This window comes from Anabrus simplex, chromosome 7 (genome assembly GCF_040414725.1).
Source record: "Anabrus simplex isolate iqAnaSimp1 chromosome 7, ASM4041472v1, whole genome shotgun sequence".
Classification (NCBI taxonomy): Eukaryota; Metazoa; Arthropoda; class Insecta; order Orthoptera; family Tettigoniidae; genus Anabrus; species Anabrus simplex.
In genome coordinates, this window is record NC_090271.1 from 212,327,106 (window position 1) to 212,351,612 (window position 24,507).

Sequence of the window (24,507 nt, forward strand, 5' to 3'; positions counted from 1 at the left end):
TAAAATTCAGTGGACGGTAGTGAGGACGACTATTTGTGGAAAGATGCCAGCGACGAAAGTTCCTGTGGTGAAAATTCAGATGACGACGGTGAATTGTGAATGATCTGAGTATTGGACCGATTTTATTTATGATTTTTGTGATGATTTTATTAATTGTATGCTGTTTGAATTTATATTTGTGGTATATTTGAAGAAAATTAAATAAGTATGTTATTTGATTATTTATTTTTTTCTGTATGTTGCCATCTCAAATTTAGGGTGCACATCTTATTCGGTGGTGGGTGGTATTCAGGATTACATGGTATTCTGATACGTATGTGATTTTCATTCTTAGCAGGGGTGAATGCTGGTCATGAAAGTCAGGCTTGCTCTTCCATTCGTGAAAGTTGGTGGGGTGGGACATGCATAGTTCTGAATGAATAAAATTCATAAACCCAAAAATCGCTAAATCACATGAACATTTTAATCATGCATTCAAACTGGTTGTCACACCTTCAATAATGGCCAAAAGAATAACAATCAGACAAATTTTATAATTATTAACAAATCATGACAAGCCAGTGATTATATAATTTAAAGAAGTAAATGTCAAACTATGTACACAGAAAAACTGCAACTATTTATTAGATCTTCCTACTTGAAAACAAACTCTACTCTGCGGCTTCTCTTTACAAAACCATCAATAACTTCATCATAGAAAGAGGACTGGAATCTAATTTTTGCAAGCAATCCTTTTTCAATTGACAACATAGCTGAGATACAGAGAACGAACGTACATATTCTCTGTTTTTCTCCCTGTGCTGTGTCTTTAAATCTGGCAGCGCCGGACAGGGCCTACCATTCTTAATAATGTCTCTTTTCTCTTGGATAGTCCTCCGAGAAAATAGATTTGATAACAAGCTGCCAATAATGCACTGTTCGGAACCCATTGCAGTATGTCAAATCATTCAGAATAGATGATCAGGAACTTACAGTACACTACTCACTAACACAACACACTAGATCTGTAGCTCTCAGACCAGAGCTTCCAACCACACATTACAAACGTGACAGCTTGCAACCGGCCTTGGAGAGAAGAAACCTGCGCGCGCATACATTTCTCGCTGTGTCGACAGCGCTACTGAAGCTCCTAAGATATGAGCAAGCCTCGCTGGACTCGCCAAGATAAATGCAGCACGCGATTTGTATAATGCAGATCTATTACAGATACGGTACATATTGTAATTTTTTTAACTCACCTGCTTTAGAAAAATATTGCGCTTGCGCAGCAAGCGTAGCATGCTCGGAGAAACCGCCCCTGATTCTTAGTAATATCACTGTATGCAGCCATGTTTGATTACTACCTGTCAGCCAGAGAGCATTACACTTCTTCTGATCATGGAAGAATACTATTCCCTGCTAGATACTCGTTGATTCTCTAACCTTTCCCAGCTTCCAAATATATTGAAGAGATCACAGAGCTTTTTTAATAACTTACATGCTGCTAAGAGAAAAAAGTCTACGTACAAACAGACCCCATCATGACATATGCCTTAGACACTATCTGGGAACACCTACTGAAAGATAACCTAGCTACACTAGAAAGAGTGAAGTCCATGTATCTTTAAAAAGTTCTCTGCCTGGCAAAAAGTGCTCCTTCAAGACTAACCTATGAGCTCAAAAGACAACCGTTCTATATAGAAGAAATGCGATTAAGAATACCATTGCCTTCTATGACAAAATATCAAGCTTTACATCAAAAACTGCAGGATAAACAAGTGAATATATGGATAGACTTTTACCAAACAGACGGCATGATGATGAAGTGTGTCATACCATAATGCGCTTCTTATTAAATGTTCATAAAACCATTGAAAAGAGCAGGCAAAACAATATGACTGTGACAAGGATATCAATACAACTTATCTGACCTATTTACAACAAATGCTGCGGGACTAATATGCAGCTGGATCAAGACTGCATGGGCGTACATTCCCAACGATCTAGTGTCCAAAAGCTTTAAGAAATGTGGAATTTCAAATTTAGTGGACGGTAGTGAGGACGACTGTTTGTGGAAAGATGCCAGAGACAAAAGTTCCTATGGTGAAACTTCAGATGACGACGGTAAATTGTGAATGACCTGAGTATTTTTCATTTATCCATAAAACATGCTAATTTGATACTTGACAATTATGATACATGCAGACAAGGTGGGAAATGAGCAAGGGCTACCTGTTCAAGGACAGAGCAGACCAAAGAATTTAGTCCAATGCTTACATTTGACCACTATAACATTGGTATGCTGACAGGCTGAAGCCAAAAAATTGGAACAGTATTAAAGAGTTAATGCATCAATATTGCCTATGTACAGAATACAAAGTGGTCAAATCAGAACATCACAATGTCTGTAAGGAAAAAATTTCAGGGCAACATAGTTGAAGTAAGCTGCATCACTGACTGCTACTTTCTATTAAGACTAGTACCGATACCAACACCACAACCATCCACCCTTTTCATCTCATGCTATGCACCTCAAGCAGGTTAGTCAGATGACAAGAAGGTAGAGCTCCAGGAGTGTGTGGACATACGTCTCCAATCATTTGCCAGATACATGTCCACTGGTGGAGATCTTAACGGCCACATGGGACTTGCTACAGACCCTCAGTAAGGGTTATAAATTTCATGTTGTTGGTCCGTATTGAATGAATTTTAAACAAATGTTTGCATTTTCAAGATCATGATTCCAAGTATTTCTTTTTACCACTGGAGAAGTGCATATGCTCGATTTGAGGCTCCAGCATCATGAAACTCACCTCACAATAGTCAACCACCTTCATTTCTCTATGCTTCTGATCGATAATTTGCATGTAATAAACTTCGTACTGAATCTGTACTCATATTACAAGATTTTAACTCAGGCGATTAAGATGTAATGAATGGTGCTTATGATAACCTGGTGTTCTGTATATTACTGATGATGGTTACAATAATTTTTTTTTTTTTACGTTGTTTAAACCATCTAGATTCATTTGACACTTACGATAATTTGCCAGCACGTGCAATGGAGTCTGATTGACGTATAAACATTGTAACCTCAATTTTGACAAAAATGTTGATTACGATACTTTGTCTTTCCAGGGATGATTTACAAACTGGTAAACATTAAAATGTATATAGGTTCTTTTCAAGTGTTGTACTGGGAATTGTTAAATGACTGCTTCTCCATAAAACATTACAAAGTGCTAGTACAAGTCATAACAGTACTCACAGGTTTTGGCCGGGATTCTCTCAAGAAGGTCTTCAGGTCTCCACCAGCAAGCAGTTCAAGAATGATGAAGCGAGGATGTTTGTCGAAGCATACTCCGATGAAGTGTACAATGTTTGGATGGTTAAACTTGCTCATGATGAGAGCCTCCATCAAGAAATCTGTTTCAGCTTGATTTGTTGAAAGTTCTGGAAGAGTCTGAAAATATATCCAAAATGTAAACAGACCAAATACTTTTCATAAACAGGAAGTACTACAATACAAATATTTTTAAATACCAGTACTTTTCTTCTATTGGTGGAGTAATTTAAAAAATAAATTTATCAAAATTTTTTACATGTAATCAAGCAGAACAAATGCTTCACTCCAAAAATGATAAATAAATTTAAAGTATTGGCTTACTAATTGGAGCTAGAGATTAATGCTGAGAAAGTTTTACGACACTTGTAAATTATTCTAGTAGAGGCACACTCAAATTAAGGAAATTAAGGAACAAACTGAAGGATCATCTTCATAAATGATGAACCAAAAATAAACCAAAACCTAGGCGCAACAGCTCCAAAGGGCCATGGCCTACCAAGCAACCGCTGCTCAGCCTGAAGGCCTGCAGATTACGAGGAGTCATGTGGTCAGCACGACGGATCCTCTCGGCCGTTAATTCTTGGCTTTCTAGACCGGGGCCGCTATCTCACAGTCAGATAGCTCCTCAATTGTAATCACATAGGCTGAGTGGACCTTGAACCAGCCCTCAGATGCAGGTAAAAATCCCTGACCTGCCTGGGATTCAAAGCCAGAGCCTCTGGGTAAGAGGCAGGCACGCTACCCCTGCACCACGGGGCAAGCTTATAACTGATGCCAACAGGTAAACTGTAAAAATTTTCTTGTCAATTACCATCTATATACATAGAATAAGAGTTTTGTCTGTACATTGCTCAGAAATTTAAAAGAATGGTATTTCTGTCTTGGTCATGTCCACAGTAACAAGGAAATGCACTTTTTAATTTTTGGTCATTTCTGTCTGTTTGTCTCTATGTATGTACGTGCATCACAATAAAATGACTGAATAGAATTTAATGAAAATCGGTATGTAAAGTCAGGGAATGAGCCACTACAATCTAGGCTATAAACAATTTTATTCACACTGAGTGAAATGGTAGTTTAGGGGAAAGCCTAAAATTTAATTCTCAAATATTTATGTTATTAGTGCTTCTATTGATAAATACTGCATAGCAAAAGCTATAGCGAATTAAATTTCTGATCATTTATGTCTTACACATTTTTACTGTACCAGCTATGATAACAGAGATATTCATGAATTTTAATTTTTGATTATAAGTCCATATAAACGCCGAGCCACAAGAAAATGGGTTAACAGAGTTTAATGAAAATCTTTACGTAAAGTTGGGGAATAAGGAACTACAATCTAGACTATAAATAATTTTATTCACCTTGAATGATATGGTAGTTTAGGGGAAGGCGCCCAAAATTTAATTTCTAATTGCCTATGTTATTGGTCCTATCAAAAAGTACTACAGTGCATAACAAAAGTTATAGAAAATACAATTTCTGATCAGTTATGTCTTATTCAGTTTTACTGTACTGACTATGATTAGAGTGGTAAAAAAGTGAAATGGCGTATGGCTTTTAGTGCCGGGAGTGTCCGAGGCCATGTTCAGCTCGCCAGGTGCAGGTCTTTTGATTTGACTCCCGTAGGCAACCTGCGCGTGGTGATGAGGATGAAATGGTATGAAGACGACACATACACCCAGCCCCCGTGTCAGCTAAATTAACCAATGATAGTTAAAATTCCCGACCCAGCTGGGAATCAAACCCGGGATCCCTGTGACCAAAGGCCAGCACGCTAACCATTTAGCTATGGAGCCGAACATTAGAGTGGTGGTGGTGGTGGTGGTGTGATTATTGCTTTAAGAAGAAGTACAACTGGGCAACCATCCTCTATATAACATTAATAAGAGAGGAAAAAAATGGGAGGCGTGTGACACTTTGAAAAATGAAGCCATTGGCCTAAGAAAGACAAGGGCCACGAAAGCCGTGAAAATGAAAGACTCCCCAGGCCTCCATACGCAGTACTGTTGAGGTCAGGAAAGAACAAGAATTGACCAAGGGAGGTTGGACAGGATAGATAAAAGTGAGGAGCCTGGCATAAAGTAAGCGGAAGCAATGACAGGAATCAGTTTAGAGCCCCATGGTCACCAACCCACCGCTCCCAAGTTCAGAGGCCCCCGGGGCCCCTTTTAGTTGCCTCCTACGACAGGCAGGAAATACTTCGAGTGTCATTCTACTGCCCCCACCCACAGGGGGACAACTATGATAAGGGAATTCATGAATTTAAATGAATTTAAATTTAACATTTTGTTGCTTAGTCCATACCAATGTCGAGCATTGCTGACATGGAAATACTGTTCAAACGTGCTAACTGGTGATGATTTTTGTCATGATTGTCTTAAGGTGTAAAAACGCATGGTCATCAGTCCATATCAACAAGGAAAATTGTGAATATGATTATGAAAATGAGAAAAGATCTTAAAGGAACAATCACTTAAAGAATAAGACAAGAAGAAGTCTTGAAATAAAGGAGGGTTCTCTACATTAGATGCCAAAATATCAAAGATTTGGAAGAAAACTCTGAAGGCTTACAATATCGAAAGTTCTTAAAATTGATCAACAATAACATTACATTGATCATTGTTTGTTGTGATGTGCTTTCTCTCCTCTGCTGCCACTCATCTCCGATAGGTGGGATTACTGCTGCGTACCGAGTATAACAGCCTGCCTGAACATTGATGGGATGTAGCTGGGGAATTCAATAACTTTCTTCTGTAACATGCCATTCCTCTGATTCATAAATTTTCTGATATTACTGGTGTGTAACACACTGGGTCTTCATAGTATTCCAGCTATTCAATACCTACTCTGAGGCATTGAAATGAGCATTGTGCATACTTCATGGAATAATGGCAGATGAGTGTTCACTGCCCAACTTGATTGTGACTGGCAGTAGGCAAGTGGGCCTGCCATCATAATGAGAACTTCCCAACTTTATTGTGACTGATAGTAGGCAACAGGGCTTGCCATTACAATGAAAATTCTCTAAACCAGTCTTCACATGAGAAAAGACATATGGTGATTCCCCCCCTTCGTGTTTCTGGGGTGACGCTAATAGCTATTCAATTTAATACAGTCTTACCCACAAAGTGTATACTACTTAACCTAGAATTCTGTACACATTGTAGAATTCCATAGCGAAGCACGAAGCACGGGTATATCAAATAATCATCATTATTATAATAAATTCAGTTAGTTTCCTTATATATATATATATATATGTGTGTGTGTATAATCGGCTTATTGAGAAAACTGTGTAACTTCATTAGGGTAAAGTATCCCAGAGAGCAAAAAAGTTGGAAAAAGTTATGTTCAATTAATGTCAACATTCATTTTCTTTGTGACTTATTGATAGATTTCTATTAAATATAATTTGTTATTTGTGGTTTTAATTTCTTATTAGGTCACAAATGGAATTATGAATTTTTCTTAATGTGAAACATATACGTCACTGGAGATATGAAGAATGCAAGGATGAGATAACATATGCACAGTCAATGATGAAATAAATCATATTTTTGAGTGGTTTGTCACTGCCCGTGCAAAAGAAGTGCCTATTTTAGCACCACTAATTCAAGCTGAGGCTTTAGAGAAAGCAAAAATTTAGGTAAAGACAATTTCAAGGCATCTCATTGTGTCTGAAAGTTTCAAACAATGGCAAAACATTGTCTTCAATTTTGTGTTTGGGGAAGCTAATGACAATGATATGAAGAAAATGACATACTGGAAAGTAAAAATAAGATCCAGTTGCAAGAAATTAACCTAAAGACATGCACAAAGGTGAAGAAGTGGGCTTGATTTTTAAGGTGTTGCCTTCAAAGGCTATGACTGTATGTGGTGTGAAATGCACTAGTGGAAAGATGTCTAAAGAAAGAGTTTTTAATTTTGCAAATATGGCTGATGAAAGTGAGAAATCTATTGTGGTAGCAAAAGAAGCATGGTGCAGACCTTTCAGAAACCTGTTTTTAAATATTCCCCTCCAGTGCAATTGTAATGGAATAAAAAAAGCCTGGATGACCAACTCTATCAGAGAAGACTGGTTTCATTCCTTTAACAGAAGAATGAAAATACAATTTCATAAGGTCATATTGTTCGTAGACAATGCTACCTGCCATCCAAGGAACAATTTGTCTAAAGCTAGCCTGTTTCTCGCACAACACAACTTCAGTTATACAACCTATGGATCAAGGTATAAGGGAAACCTCTGTTTAAAAAAAAGAAACAATAACAATAAGCAGGTTTAATTCTTCAGAACCCAGTCATAGCATAGATGAAGAAAAGCACAAATCTCCAATGAAATCTTTGTATTGATGTATCTTTATTTCTGCTTGTTACAACGGTTTAGGTAATCAAATTATACCACTGAAACACCAGCTTCATCATACACATCCATTTATTACGAGCTGTTGACTACAACTGAGCATCACACACACCAAGCAGTTCAAACGTTCAAAGAACAAAGCAAGCAAAGGTAAACCACTCGACTAAATTTATATGAGTTACCAACATATAACCTCAATGTTATTTTCCTTACGATATATACAAGATATGATACATGACATTTTATTTTTGCGAGAAAACCACAATATTCCAACACTTTGGGTTTTCAATTATAATATTATACTATGTGTAAATTGTACATCAAGCAAAAATACAGTGGAAACCCTGTTAACCAACCTTGGGTTAACTGGACTAACTATGTTAATAATGTTGATTGTGGTGTCTCACCATTGTGATCCTCTGATCCTGCTCTGCTCACAGACAAGATGCAACTAGTTTCATATTGCTTATAACAGCATATGCTATTTTTGTGTTTTCATTTCATTGGTATTGTAGTTTTTAATAGTTTGAAAGAATTTATTTTTCATGAATTTACTTTAGATATTTCACCATGTTGTAAACAATATTTAAAAACATAATAGGCTTTAAAGTTGGTTTAGTTACTGTAATCTATACAAATTATATAAAAATAAAATGAATAATATAAGAGTGTAGTATGTACATGCCAATGTGATTGTTGGCCATAACGCAAAATATTAGATCCAGTTCATGGTCCAAAAGCTGTATTTTCTATTTCACAACAGAATTGCTTAAAAATATGGTGAAATATCTTAAAGTATAATACTATACATATCTGGATATTTTAATATTGCTGGATTAACTGGCCAGTTCATTATCTGACCAAGAGTCCAGTCCTGTGCAGGCTGGTTAAAATCTACTGTAAGTATTAATACAACTCACCTTCATATGCATGTACAATAAATTGTATTTACCATAAATTTAACATTTTTCATTTAGTGTACGGCTTTTAGTGCTGGGAGCGTCTAAGAACTTGTTCGACTCACCGATGTGGGCCTTTTTGTTTGACACCCGTGCGCGATCTGTGTGTCTGGTTATGAGGTATTATGATAATGAGGTAGGAAGAGGTGAAACCCGGTGTCGGCACATATGCTACTCCCATCAAAAAACACCAATGGATTTCCTCAGGGCTTAACGTTGCCATGCAATGGATGAACTTCCATCAACAGAATAGTAGGCCTTCACTCCATATGAATACTGCAGGGAGGTTTGGAATTGATTTTAGGATTCTATTTACAAGAGGAAGAATTTCTTTCAAGGTTATTTAATTAAATTTTGTTAGTATGGTGAAACCTCTCTAATAAGAATACTGATCGGATCCAAAAATGCATCCATTGCAATGCATATACAATACTAAGAGATATATTAAGTGATAACTTAGTATGTATTGTAGTTTTAATAATTGTTTTACATTGCACCGGCAGAGACAGGTCTTGTGGTAACGAAAGGACTAGGACTGGAAAGGAAGCAACCATGGTCTTTGCTAAAATACAGCTCCAGCATTTGTATGGTGTGAAAATGGGAAACCATGGAAAACCATGTTCAGGGCTGCCGACCGTGCAGTTTGAACCCTCTATCTCCCAAATGCAAGGTGATAGGCAGTATCCAACTGAAGGAAGCAGAATCAAGCTTTACTGTAAATAATATCACCACAAAGTATTTCTTTAATATAGTTTTAACAATATATTAAACCATCATTATTTCCAGAAAGGGGCCAATGGTCTCGATGTTGAGCCCCTTGAAATATGAAAAGGCTTTTCTAAAATCAGTAACATCCATCTGTGTATATGAAATAGGTGAAAATAACTAACCTTGACAGCAACAGGCATTTCTACAGCATCACCAGCACGATGGCGAAAGAAACCTTGATAAACCTCTCCAAATGCTCCTTGTCCAAGTGCTCTGTACCAACAGAAATAATAGAGAACTGCTTAGAACGCAGCACAAAATGATATTATGAATAATGTATTTATAACCATCTGCAGTACAGAAAGGAACAGGGCTAAAATTCAACAAGCATCTTAGTAGGGAGAATTTGGGGTTAACTGGACCATGGGGTTAATTGGACCATCTCAATAATAATTAAAATAAGAAGGTTTTTTTTTTTTTTTTTTTTTTTTTTTTTTTTTTTTTTTTTTGCTGCCACATGTTAATTCCTATAGGTTGGCTTCGCTGTGTAATCTAATATGTCTGCTGTATGTATGCCGTATTCAGAACAATGAATAGAAAAGTTAATTCCAGAGGTAAGAGTACATTTTTGTTGCTAGTAATAAATTCTCCTGAAGTATTAGTTACTAATACTTCACAATTATCTCGATTAGTATTAAATTCAGTGGTTATTGCTTTATGAAACTTTATGAAATCAAAGATGCAGATAAGGCCATTTTCATGATTATTCATAGAGAAAATGTAGGGTTAAATGGACCATTAAAATTTGGGGTTAGGTTGACTGGTCCAGTAAACCGCAACATTTTTGACCAAGTTATTATAAGTTAGATACCACTATTATGTTAGTCAGTATTTAATGAACTTTACACTTTTAAGACAAATACACCTTTTGTTAAAATTTATCTTCCTTTATTTCAGAAAATGCCTAGTAATCATGTACATATGTCCCAAAACCAGTCATATTCTACAATAGAGCTGGCAAAAGCTGTGAAATCTGTAGCAAATGGAGAGTTGTCTGACCGTCAGGTGGAAAAACTAACAGATATTCCTCGTAGCAAAAATGAGTGCTATTGGACTAGAAAAAAGAGTGACTGAATGGGTGGCTATATTTCTAGAAAATAGAACTCAGAGAATTAGAGTACGCGAAGTTTTATCTGACCCTGTAACAATTAAGAGGGGAATTCCTCAAGGCAGTATTATTGGACCTTTATGTTTTCTTATATACATCAATGATATGTGTAAAGAAGTGGAATCAGAGATAAGGCTGTTTGCAGATGATGTTATTTTGTACAGAGTAATAAATAAGTTACAAGATTGTGAGCGGCTGCAAGGTGACCTCGATAGTGTTGTGAGATGGACGGTGGGCAATAGTATGATGATAAACGGGGTTAAAAGTCAGGTTGTGAGTTTCACAAATAGGAAAAGTCCTCTCAGTTTTAATTACTGTGTTGATGGGGTGAAAGTTCCTTTTGGGGATCGTTGTAAGTACCTAGGTGTTAATATAAGAAAAGACCTTCATTGGGGTAATCACATAAATATGATTGTTAATAAAGGGTACAGATCTCTGCACATGGTTATGAGGGTATTTAGGGGTTGTAGTAAGGATGTAAAGGAAAGGGCATATAAGTCTCTGGTAAGACCCCAACTAGAGTATGGTTCCAGTGTATGGGACCCTCACCAGGATTACTTGATTCAAGAAGTGGAAAAAATCCAAAGAAAAGCAGCTTGATTTGTTCTGGGTGATTTCCGACAAAAGAGTAGCGTTACAAAAATGTTGCAAAGTTTGGGCTGGGAAGACTTGGAAGAAAGGAGACGAGCTGCTCGATTAAGTGGTATGTTCTGATCTGTCAGTGGAGAGATGGCGTGGGAGGACATCATTAGATGAATAAGTTTGAGTGGTGTCTTTAAAAGTAGAAAAGATCACAATATGAAGATAAAGTTGGAATTCTAGAGGACAAATTGAGGCAAATATTCGTTTATAGGAAGGGGAGTTAGGGATTGAAATAACTTACCAAGGGAAATGTTTAATCAATTTCTAATTTCTTTGCAATTATTTAAGAAAAGGCTAGGAAAACAACAGATAGGGAATCTGCCACCTGGGCAACTGCCCTAAATGCAGATCAGTAGTGACTGATTGATTGATAACTTCAGCAGAACGAGGAGTTTTGGTGACTGTTGCAGCAATTGTAGGAGCCACTGAAAAAGTAGTCCCCCCATTCATTATTTTTCCTAGGAAGAATTTCTGTAACCACATGCTCAAATGTGCTCCACCTGGAAGTGATGGAGGAGTCAGGCCAAGTGGATAGATGACAAGTGAAAACTGTTTCTGTCTGCACTGAAATATTTTGTAAAGCATGAACGGCCTGCCAAGGACAACCAAAACTGATCATGCTGGTCAGCCATGATTCGCATTGCAGTATTGATTCTCTGAACTTTGCCAAAAATAATGAAATTGTTTTGCTGACCTTTCCACCACACTGTAGTCATAAAATTCAGCCCTTGGACTTGACTGTATTTGTACCTCTAAAGGCTAAATACATTTCATGTGTAACTTCATGGGAACACCAGCCAATGCACCAAGAATTACCATATATGACATAGCAGTCCTTGTATGTGTAGCTTATCATTTGGCGTTCACTCCAGCCAACATTCTGAAGGGATTTAAAATTGGTGGTATTGAGCCTTTCAATACAAATAATTTGACTGATCAAGATTTTGTGTCATCTTATGCAACAGACAGACCTTTACCAATTCAACAGTCTGCAGAAGATGACTCTCCAGGAGAAGGGCTGAGCACATGAACAGAAGACAACATGGGGGATCCTGGGCCACAGTCAGAAGATCTACCAATTCAGCAGTCTGCAGAAGGTGACTCTCCAAGAGAAGGACCAAGCACATGCAGATGGCAACATGAAGAATCAACAAACAAAAATTAAATCTCCTGAGCAAATCCGGCCATATCCTAAGGTTAGCCAACAAAAAACTACTAGAGGTCAAAAGAAAGGAAAATCAACTGTCCTTACTAGTACATCAGTGAAACAACAATTAGAAGAAGCAGCAATAGTAAGAGCAGCAAAGAAGCAGAAACAAATTGAACTGAAGTCTTCTGTAAAATGCTGAATAATAGAGAACAGCAGTGACTCTGAAGAATCTGACCATGTCCACCATATTCTGATACTGATTTAGGCCTACATAATAGTGTTGAAAACGTTGAAACAGTTAGAAATGGGAACTTCAATGTAACGAAAGTAGAAGGGCTATTAGTAGCCGCAATTATGTTACTCAAGTTGTTAAAATGTATGATGATGGCTACAAAGTTCAGTTTTATAAGTGAGTGGTTTCTACTACAAAATTTGAGGCTACAGAAGAATAATAATAATAGTAAAAAGAAGAATAAACTTCATTACTTCTGATGAAGTAATTTCCAAACTACCTACTCCTATACGTGGCACTACAGTCCACTATGAAGATATGATATGGTTTTCAATTGATATCACAAAATTCAGTGTCCACTAAGACTTGAAATGTTCATCAAAATGTTTATTTTGTGCTATACTTAAGTATCTGTTATAACAGTTGTTGCAAGTACTAATGCAATATAAATATTTCTAATGAGAGTAAACTATTCAATTTATTTAACCACGAGGTCCAGCTAACCCTGACATATTGTCCAGTTAACCCAGCCACTAGGGTTAAGATACTGAAGTTTGTGAGTATACCTATGGAAAAGTTCACGATAAAAAATCTTAAAAGGATACATTTCTAATGTAAAATTTTAGGGAAAGAGAAATTTAGGTCCAGTTAACTCCAACCTTCCCAGTAGGGTTAACTACGCACTCTTAGCTACCGTTAAATTAGATTAAGTACTTTTTGAATGATGCTGTTAAGGTGATGTCAGGAAGGACAGGCCGGCATAAAAACAGCAGCTGGAAAGGGCAGTCACTGAGGTTAGTGTGAGGTTAATGCCTCATTCTTAGCTAACTCCTACTACTAAAGAAATGATAAGAAGTCGTTTACAGACTTTTTGCAAAACGTTCGAAAGAATACATTCTTTTCATGTCTGAGGGAAGATTTTAATTGAAAGATATTTATTTCAAGAAGAAAGAAGATTACAGGCTTTTGAACTGTGGTGCTACAGGAGAATACCGAAGGTAAGTTGAAGTGATAAAATTACATATGACGAAGTACTGAAGACAAGAGGCAACAAGAGAAAGAGAGAGCTTATGTTGAGTAACAAGAAAAGAAGAGAAGAGAAGAGAAGAGAAGAGAAGAGAAGAGAAGAGAAGAGAAGAGAAGAGAAGAGAAGAGAAGAGAAGAGAAGAGAAGAGAAGAGAAGAGAAGAGAAGAAACACTCTGATTGGACACCTCCTGAGACATGATAGCCTTGTATTAATAATGTTAGAGGAATAGATAGATGGATAAAAAGGAGGAGGCTAGCCTAGAATAAATTTAATGGACAAAATTGAAAGAGAGTGCAATACATATCAAGAAATGAAATGATCTGAGACAACAGGAATGGAAGTTGCTATAAACCAATCAAAAGGTTGAAAACTGTAGAGGAAGGATTTCTTTCAAGGTTATGTCTTTAAATTTTGTCAGTACAGTGAAACCTCTCTAATATGGACACTGATTGGACACAAAAAGTTGTCCATATCTAGGAAGTGTCTGTTAATAGATGGCATGCTTACATAAGCAAAATATATCCCTTGCAATACATATACAACACTATCTAAGAGACATTTTAAGAGGGAACTTAGTAACTTAAGTAAAGAGTTGCAAAATGTTTAATTGGAGTCAATTCAAACCACTATTGTATACTGTACTTCAACTCGCCAACTCTCACCATTTTATGACATATTTCTCTTTAAAAACTCATCTAGACTGCTTTGATGACAACATTTCATGTTGACTAGCTTCTTCTTCAAAATGGCCTGTAGTTGTATTGGCTGAAGGCTTTTGGCATCTCTGCGATGAAGAGCAAATGTCTTCAATTGTTTCACCATTTGATAAGGTGAAGGATTAAAGAATCTGAACTGGAGTTTTAATCTTTTTTCAACTTCCTCCTCATGGTCATTACATTCACCAGCTTTCATTTCTGTTGCTTCAACATCCTTTCACCAGTTCACTAATATCCAATTAATTTTCCTCTAAATGTAAACTCCTATCAATCAAGGTGCTTTCACTGGCATCAATATTTTCATACCCTGCCTGGTTCAAAAGACCCTGGATTGAATCTTTTAGTTTTTTTCCTCTAGATTTTCAAAGTTCCCTTCAGTACCATTATCAGAAAATCCTGCCTTGAAGAAACAGTTGCAAATCGTGTCCTTTGTTACAGCTTTTCAAGCCAAGTCAATTCATTCCACTGCATCCAATACAGAAGCCGAAGATGCAATGTCAAGTATTGCCATGAGCTGTATCAGAATTAGCTGTCTGCACTGGCCTTTGAAAATGTGAATGATGCCTTGATCAAGAAGTTGACAGACAGAAGTAATGTTCAGTAGGAAGAACAATAACTGGACATTTTTCAAGTTTAATTTAAGATGGGAAGTTACACTGTCTAGGAAAAGAACAACTTTCCCATTTTGGTTCTTCATTTTCTTTTTGAAAGAAACAAACCAGTCCGTCATTATTTTTCATGTCATCTAAGCCTTTGCTATAAGTTCTCCATTCCACTGGTAACTTCTATCCAGTCCTTTAAGACATTGAAGCTTAGATGCCATTCAAATAACAAAAGGTTTTGATATTTCACCTGTCGTATTTAAGCAGAGTAGCACACTCAGATGCTCTTTAGACATTTTTTTCTCCACCATATTTTTATCCCTGGAAACTTTTGTTTTGGAAAGTTTTGCTGGGAAGTGCACAAGAAAACAGACCAGTTTTCTCCACATTATAAAGGTCTTTTTTCTTATAACCTGAATTAGTGGAGAACACTCTCTTTCCACTGTTCAATTTGTGGGCCAGCAATAACAGCCGATTCCCTGTTGTCCATGTGAACTGTGTAAACTTGACCAATGGCATTTGACTTCTTATTCTACCACATGTAATAAAGAGTGAGGGAACCTCAGGATACAACAAAATCTTGCCGAAGTCATCAGTGCTGCAAGAATTGAAGAAAGCAGTGAGCACTGGGTCAGCTGCATTGCCAAACTGAACATCATTAGGGTTATAATAAAAGTTTTGTGTGGCTATTTCTAGCTGAGTACAGCCCTTGTAAGGTAGACCCTCTGATGAGGGTGGGCGACATCTGCCATGTGTAAGTAACTATGTGTTATTGTGGTGGAGGAAAGTGTTATGTCTGGTATGCGAGTTGCAGGGATGTTAGGTGACAGCACAAACACCCAGCCCCCGAGCCATTAGAGTTAACCAATGAAGGTTTAAATCCCCAACACGGCCGGGAATCGAACCCGGGACCCTCTGAACAGAAGGCCAGTATGCTGACCATTCAGCCAAAGAGTCGGACATCATTATGGTTGAAATACACATATTGACCATTCTTCACATATTGACCAGCTGGAATACAGTCAGCTCTCTGTCTGGATTAGGAAAGAAAGGATTCTCCATATAGTTTCAGAACTGCCAGTGTATTTTCCAGTCTGATACTGCAAAATCTTGTCCTTCCCATTTTGAACAATGAATGTGGGATCAGATCCTTTATTAACATACTTACAAACATATTTGATACACTTCACTGAATTACAATATTTCCTGTTGATGTGGGCCTTCAATGTCCTACGAAGCAGTGGTGAGTAAGATACCACCCAGCAGTTGTCAGCAGCGGTGGTTCCTTGTCTACCAATCATCTCAAAGAAGGCCCCTTTGTCTGCAGGGAGTCTCTGCCTGTAGGGAGTAACCATCATTGTCTGAGTGTCCTTGATGGTCTTCTTGACATAGTTCTTTGATCATTGCCAATTTTTCATGCATGGGCTGTTGAAATTCACAGCAACACAGGGCCCATGAATCATACTAGTTTCACAATTACAGAAAATTCAGGGTTGGTGTCATGGTTAGGGAGTTCAGCACAAATGATTGAGTCAATGACATTAGCTTCAATTTTTTCTCTATCTATATCAAAATATGCACGTGGGAAAGACCTTGTTTCTGCCATTTGATGGAATACATGCAGCATAGGACAGATCCAAAGATTTTTCTGTTCATGAGAAATCTCACAGGGTATTTCATCTGAAACACTCTTCTGACAATGTTGCACCAATCATGAGCCTTCTGGTGTTTGAACAGCTCCACTTCAATATCTTCTCATTTTGGGTTACACGTAAAAGTCCTACTGTGGTGCCACATGAAAGTCAATGCATCTTGGTGTTTTTTGTATATGTAAAGTGGACTCCCATGAAAGTGGACAGTAAAATTGAATGTTCGCCCACAATGTTAGTTTTTCCATCAGTAATGATTGCATCATACATGTGGATGAAGTTTTTCTACATGGGGTGCTCTCTAGTTGGTCCATATGTACAGTAAGAGTTAACTTCTAATTTTGGCATACATACTTGTTAAGAATTGACTCCACAATCTTCTAAACTAATGTCAATAATTGAAGCATTTGTTTGGATTATGAGACATATAGAAGTTCATAGATGAAACTTTGCCCTTGCCATCAGTGTGTTGAGTAGGAAATGGTATCCATCCTCATCTCTAGGGAAGAGCAATATTTATTGGAGGGCATCATATGACCTGTGTATCTCAGAAATTTTGGTCAGTTTGTTGTCCTTGGCTTTAAGTAAGATGTCCCTCTACTCAAACTCCTGGCCTACTAACAACACTGTCACTTCATTACATATGGAGGCATTAAAAACATCCTCTGAGAGAGTTGCGAGGAACTTTATCTGCATGAATGATAACTGACAAATATCCAGATGGATTGATTTCCAGATTGTTCTTGAAACTGAAGATTTATAGTATGTATTATCATGTAACATACTTTGTAAACTTTTCACCACACTTGGGATGAAAGCTGGGTTATTTTTATGACACAAGTCTGTCTCATTGTCACCTGCAAAATATATCTGTAAAAATTTAGATTTTGATTTGTGATCCAGGGGAGAAGGAGATCCAATAAAGTGGTAAACTTGTACTATGAATGTCAGCATGAAACTTTTGTGATAAATGATTTGAGTGCTGAATGAAGTCATTTGGAAATGCGAGTCATACTTTCTGGTGTTGACAAGAAAGTGTTTGGAGTGGGGATGAATACCAGTGAGAAGACCGTACAGAGGTTCAAGTGCTGATGGATATTCTCCAATTAAGGGGTGTCTGTTCAAAAAGGTGTTATTTCCACTTCAAACAAAAATCAGCATTTCATCCACATGCATTGCAGTACTTGAATTCTATTCAATGCCATGAGCAATTCAGACAAAAAATGATGTAATTCCTTAAAGGTTGTACCATACCTGATCATGGGTATGTTCCATGTGCCTTTTATTATACATTTCATGTGTTTTCCCACAAACTTATTTTAGTGGAAATAGTGTCTTTTGAACAGACCTCAGTTCTGTTTTCCTGTTAAGGCAGCAGGTTCGAAGAGGCTCATTATGCCACATTAGAGCTTCACAGTACTGACAGACTACTGTCATTCTGCCATAAATGGGCCAGTATCATAAGCCACCTTGGGGTCATAATGGAAACCTGAATCTTTCTTAACTCTCCAAAGTGAAGAAGTCAAGTTTTCAACACTCTCCTTTGAAGTTTGTAACCAAAGGTAACTAAAGGTTCTTCTCAATACTCTTTCATCATCTAGTCTTTAATGGCTCCAGCCTTTTTTCTCTTCCCTCTTCAGGTTCTCCTTTTGCACCCTTAAATTTTTCACTCTCTTCTCTCTTTCCTCTTTAACTTCATATTCCATCCTCTTTGTATATTGCTTTCTTAAATTTCCAAATCTCCACTTCTTACCTCTTCATCTCATTCTTTTCGTCTCTTTCTTAAGTCAATATCATCTCTCTTCTTCTTTCATTTCTTGTTTTGTTCCTCCCCCCCTCAGACCTTGATTCTCTTTTCTTTTTCTTTAGTTTCAAAATCTCACAAACCTTCTTCTAACTTTTTAGGAACATTTGAAGAGGTCCCTTGAGTAGGCCTACTATTTCTGTTTGTTTCCTTCAGGCCTGTTGTCAGTTTATTGAACCTGCCCCTCTGCTTAAGCAGGTTCAGGGTCATCAGAGGTTGATTCACCCAGTTCCTCATACACATCAAAGTATTTGGCAAGGACCTCACAGTTTCCAGAAAACCTCAACCTCATTATCATAGCTCCTTCCCCAAAAGACACAATCCATGTTCTGTTAGTGTGCACCTCAAACTTGTAATCTGGATACCCCTCACAAGCAGAACCAGGAGATCAATGTTTACTCATAACCTTTGCATATACGAAGGCACTTGGATAGCTCTATCATCTACGATAAGAGTATGCATGCCATACATCTCCCACCTGTTTGCGACATGACGTACAATCTATTCCTTCACCTCCATGTGCCATTCGGCATCACCAACAGGGCCCGGAATAAGCATGACCTATTGCCCTGTATAGGTATCACACAGAGATCAGTGAGTGATTCATTTTCCAATTTAACTTTCTCCATAATTCAGCGAGTACAAAATTACTTAAAATATGGTAACTGAAATAAGCAACAAATAGCCTCAACTACGGTGCTGAATGCAAATAAGATTACATGATTAAAAGAGTACATAATATTAATTATCATACTAAAAGTTACACTTCAGGTATAGATAAGTTATAGAATCCCATAGACACATTATGTGTACAAAAATGTCAGCGCCTGTTTTAGTTCCTGCATAGTCAACCAAAATGACATATCAATCTGATAATATCGGCCAGTTATAGAAAAGTAATAATTGTTGTTCAGTGACAAGTAGTGTAATTATTAGCTGAATTCAAATAGGAAGATACCTGATTATTCTTCAATAATCTGTCCAATGTGATATTTTTTGGCAAATCATCTAGATCATTCACCTAAACCTATGAGTAAAGAATCTTCAGCTATGAAGGTACCAACACTTTATCTTCAACTCTACATTTGAATAATTTGAATGAATAAAGGTAATAATGTTTGCATGTCTAAATGAATTGAAACACTCAAGATTAATGAATTAATACTGTGCAGATACTGTGCAATATGCATTATGAGAAATGGACAAGGATGGGTTAGGTAGAAGAATTATGGACTCAACCATGGAGGGTAAGAGAAGTAGGAGGAGACAAGACAATGATGATAAGAAGTTTTAATGAATTAACAAAAAGAGGTGTAGAAAAAATCAGACTATGGAGCTAGTTGAAAGTAAAAGATGTGGAGCTTCATAAGTTAGATCACAGTGACTACCTGCAGACTGAACATTTTAAGCAATAATGGTCTGCAATTTAGATATATGAGTTTGTGATTATTTTGTAATTCGTTTGTAAAGTCATATCATTAGAAAAACAAGAGATCCAAAGATAATTAAATTGACCTAATCTAATGCTATTTTACTTTACATTATTTAAACATAATTTTCATCAATTATTTTTTCAATGATTTGGTGATGAAAACTGAAAGATTAAAAACTAATGAAATCATTATCCTATAACTAAAGTGGAAGGCAAACCTATGGGTTTCATGACTTTCACGATGATGGTTGTCTGCATCAGGTTTCAAACTCTAGATTTCTAAATGATGTTGCTTCCTAACCTGCTATTTTTGCATTTGAACTATGACAGTGGGTATACCTGAATCATTTCCCTATAAAATGTAAGAGGAATTGCTTCCACCATTGATCTATCACTCCAATGAGTTTACAAACAAGAACCTGAACACAAGACAAGAACATAACATAAAAATAAAAAATAAAAATTGAATTTAATAGTAGTGATATAAATATTAACTTACTTGACTAATCTTAGATGATCCCTGGGTATATCCTTCAAGTCTTGGATGGTGTAAGTGCCTCCTCCAAATTCATAATTGGGATTGTATTCAGTCATCATACTATCTGAAGCTTCTCGGAGCCGATTAAGCTGAAGGTCTGGACCACTCATTATTTGACGTCTGACCCTTGCAAGTTTATTTCGTTGAAACCGGTTGTCTGACAATAACACATAATTTTAATGTTAGTCCGCAACCATGTCTGATATAAGATTGAATATTATTTATAACATTCAAATACTCAGGTAGGAAAACCAACTATGAATGGCACAGAACAAGGAAACAAAGAGTGGTAAACTCTAATAACTCTAATAATAATAATAATAATAATATGACATATGACCTTATCTACCCAAGTGCAGATCTTATGAAGTGATGCCATCTAGGCAATCTCCTTAGCAATTTTAGCATTCTAATATTGTGCTGCTATCTACCAATGACAGCTAAATTCTACTGAACAGTTCCTGTAGCTGAGTAAGTTTAATTCTGTCAGTTTCTGCCGAGTGTACTACAAAGATTTCCGACTTGCCAGCAATGACATGGAGTACAAAAGATTTTTGACGATCTTTCAAAAATGTGCTACCTCGACCGCGATCAAACCTGTAGGCTAAACTTGGGATCATGAGTCAGACATTCTACTACTGATCCAATGAGACAGCTAAAAGAATAATAAAGTATCTGTTGAGAGTTCATTCAATTGGTATTGATTTTGAGAGACCGAACTCGATAGCTGCAGTTGCTTAAGTGCGGCCAGAATCCCATATTTGGGAAATAGTGGGTTTGAACCCCACTGTAGGCAGCCCATAAGATGGTTTTCTGTGGATTTCCACTTTCACCTTAATTAAGGCCACGGCTGCTTCCTTCCTGCTCCTAACCCTTTCCTGTCCCATCATCACCATAAGATCTATCTGTGTCGGTGCAAAGTAAATCAAGTTGTAAGAAGATTTTAAAAGACTCTGGAGTGCTAGAACTTTGTCCTGAAAAGAGGATTTTTAAAGTGTTAATAAATCTGCTGATGGGGGCCTCTATCAAATTTAAGCACTCCTAAACCAACCAGTATTGTCAGGATTTAACCCTGAGCATAAGAGATGAGAATCAAACAAACTATATTATGCAGCAAGATAGCAAATTGTCAGGTAAAATAGTAAAAAAGGAATTTTCCCCACTTTATATACTATCAACTGAAGAGAAAAAAATGTTACCACTGCTAAAACAAAACCAAAGTTTATGACCATCTGATGAGTTGCTCTTTTTATCTTCACTAATGAGGATGATATTATAAATTTTGCAGCACTTCTTCTCAGAACATTATCAATCACCTTCTTCCCTAGTAAATCTCCACACACCATCAGTTTCTTTAAACTGTGTTAAGACCAGTTTATATGTCTGACTATTAGAGAATATACAGGTAACAAGAAGCTTGTTATAAAAGTATAACTACTGGTAAGAAACAAGCAAGTGTGAAATTAATATTTGAAGAGATAGGAACACTTAATGGGAAGAACAAAATGACAGGTTAATATGAGAAGAAGGAGCCACAGAAAGGGGAGAAAAGGACAAAAATGATAACATAAAGGGCAAAAGCAATCTCCACATCATACACTGCTATCTTCAAATAAATTAGCTCTTTTCTAGTCAATCTTAGTTCTTCTACAACCATTTCTTCTCAGCCCCTGATGAGCATATTTCTACTTCCCAGCTTAATCAGCAAGGCAGGTATCAATACCCACTGAGGGGCTATATTGACAGATCTTGTAGGATAAGAAGAAAGGTGTGGATACATGTGGGAAGGGAGAAGAGACATGAGATACAGATTGACACAGGTGGTAAATAGAAACACAGGACAAACACAAAAGAAGAAAGATGTCCCAACAGGATAATAATACAAGTACTGGAAAGGAATCAAGTATCAAATCAAGTCATATATAAAGAGATAGGAATATGAAAAGGAATAAACTTTTTAAAATATCGTTTTATAATTTGCTGTACAATGCACTCACACAGATAGGTCTTCTGATATCAATGGGATAGGAAAAGGCTAGAAATGAAAAGAAACCAACTGTGGCCTTAATTATAGCCTGGTATGAAAATGGGAAACCACAGAAAACCACTGACAATGGGGCTCAAACTTACTGTCTCCTGAATGCAAGCTGACAGCTGCATGACCCCAACCGCATAGTCACTCGCTTGGTGAACACACAATAGGATAAACACAATGAAATGATTTCTTTATCAGAAAAAGCACTGCAACTGCATTTTCAGTCTGGTGCAACAATCTTCTCATATATGAAAAATTCAACCATGCATTGTTAACACAGATCTTAGTGATTCACACTGTTCCATGCAATTTCTTTCTTTTCTCACAATTAAAACAGTCTTGTTATAAAATGTTAGATTAAATATTCATTCAGAGTCATAAATAAGTGTTTAGCTGGTATCAAACAAGGAAAATACGAAGCTTATACACAAAAAAATAATAATACTGTGAAAGTGACAAGTCTTCAAGTCATATTCAGAAGTTGTGAAATCTATAACATAAGATAAGTTTTAAATTTTATCTTTTTAAAATGTACATTAATTGAAAATGGCATAATTTCCTTGTATAAAATATTAACAAATTTCTAAACCAAAACTGAAAATTTTTAAATTACTGAAAGTAATTCAAGGGAATATATTTTAGACATTGCTTTATAATGCATGTATACACTGGCTAAACAATTTTAAAAATTCTGGGTCATAAAGAAAATAATTCTCCAATAATTGATTAAAAAGATAAGTTTGAAGTTATTGAAAATGAAACTTGATAATGAATGTAATCAATTACTCTATAAAATAAATAATAATTATAAACTTACCAACTTGGTCTTCAACTTCACTTTACAACAAAGATTTAGGTCTCCTTCTGATGAATATCTGAGACCAGTCACAGATATGATGACAATTAATTTATACTTTCAAATTAACAACATAAACAGAAAAATCAATATGAATGCGCAAAATAAAATTTCATTCTTCCTAGACATCCTTAAGGATTTCAAGGAAATGGGAGAAAGCCTTCAGTGACAAGATGGCATCCAAGGGAGGTGGTATGGTCAAGTTTTTGATACCTTACTTTTCTTCAACATTTCAATCATATGATGTGCATTATGTAGGATAATACTGTAATACAGGATACATCAAGATTTTAACAATGTTATTGATTTTATGTCCTGCCACCTACTTTTTTTTATTTTTGGAAATGACAAGAAGCTGGAATTATGTCTCGCAGGAGTTCTTACGTGTGCTTGATATACTGACACAAAGCTGGCGCACCTTCAAATACTACTGGACTGAGGCAAGACTGACCCTGACAACTTAGGCTTAGAAGGTCAGCACTCTACTGTCTGAATCACTCAGCCCAGCACACATCAAGAATATTACAAACTAATCTTAATGGCAATTAGTACCTGACCTGGTCAAATGACTGGAAACAGGCTGTGGATTTTTATTTTCATTTTTTCATTTTTCAGTACCTATATGTAATCTGAATGACATTAACAAGAATTTGTAGCATTAACCATAATTCTGTGATTGTCAAGTAAAGAGAGAACTCAGGGAATAAATAAAATTGGATAAGAAAAAATACTGAGAGGAAATAAGACTTACCTAGGCATAGACAAAAGGCACATACTTAGTAGTATAGCACAATATGTATTTCAGTGGAATATCTCTGTCAACAGAAAGAAGAGACAAGTACAAAAATGTTTTGTCCAAATACTTCTTTTTGATTCATTATAATTTATTATGTAAAACTAATCCTATTATTATTATTTTATCTCTATACATTCCTTAGCCAGTCATGTTTCTATGACCTATATTTTAAGAAACATGGCAAACAAGCAGACAGTCTCCTTACTACTTCTTCCTATCAGTATTATTTTGTACTTAAAAATTATAACCTTCCTAAAAGAGTGCTATTTGCTTTATGTCCTATCAATTGGACTAGAATTTAAGAGATGCTAGTGTGACAGAAATTTATCTCACAGGAGCTCTTTAATATGGCAGAAGCAAACAACATGTAGTAATTCATTTAAACATCTCCAAATGCCATCAGCCTCAATCAGGATCAAAATGGTTGTTTTAGGAGCAGAAAGAAAATGTCAAATAAGGTGTGTGACTGAGGCTGGCATCCACCTGGCATCCTAATCAGTT

General features: G+C 36.5%; 1 protein-coding gene across 5 annotated transcripts in view; it reads right to left on the reverse strand.

Annotated features, from left to right (window-relative positions):
• Positions 1 to 24,507, reverse strand: part of Alk (Anaplastic lymphoma kinase) — a 730,031-nt gene that overhangs the window by 87,572 nt on the left and 617,952 nt on the right. For all 5 annotated transcript variants that reach the window (XM_067151542.2, XM_067151544.2, XM_067151543.2 and 2 more), the window contains exons 18-20: positions 20,281 to 20,476; positions 9,541 to 9,631; positions 3,248 to 3,442 (exon numbers count right to left, since the gene is read on the reverse strand). In XM_067151542.2, coding sequence (XP_067007643.2) covers positions 3,248 to 3,442; positions 9,541 to 9,631; positions 20,281 to 20,476 — 482 coding nt within the window. The remainder of the gene's footprint in view (positions 1 to 3,247; positions 3,443 to 9,540; positions 9,632 to 20,280; positions 20,477 to 24,507) is intronic.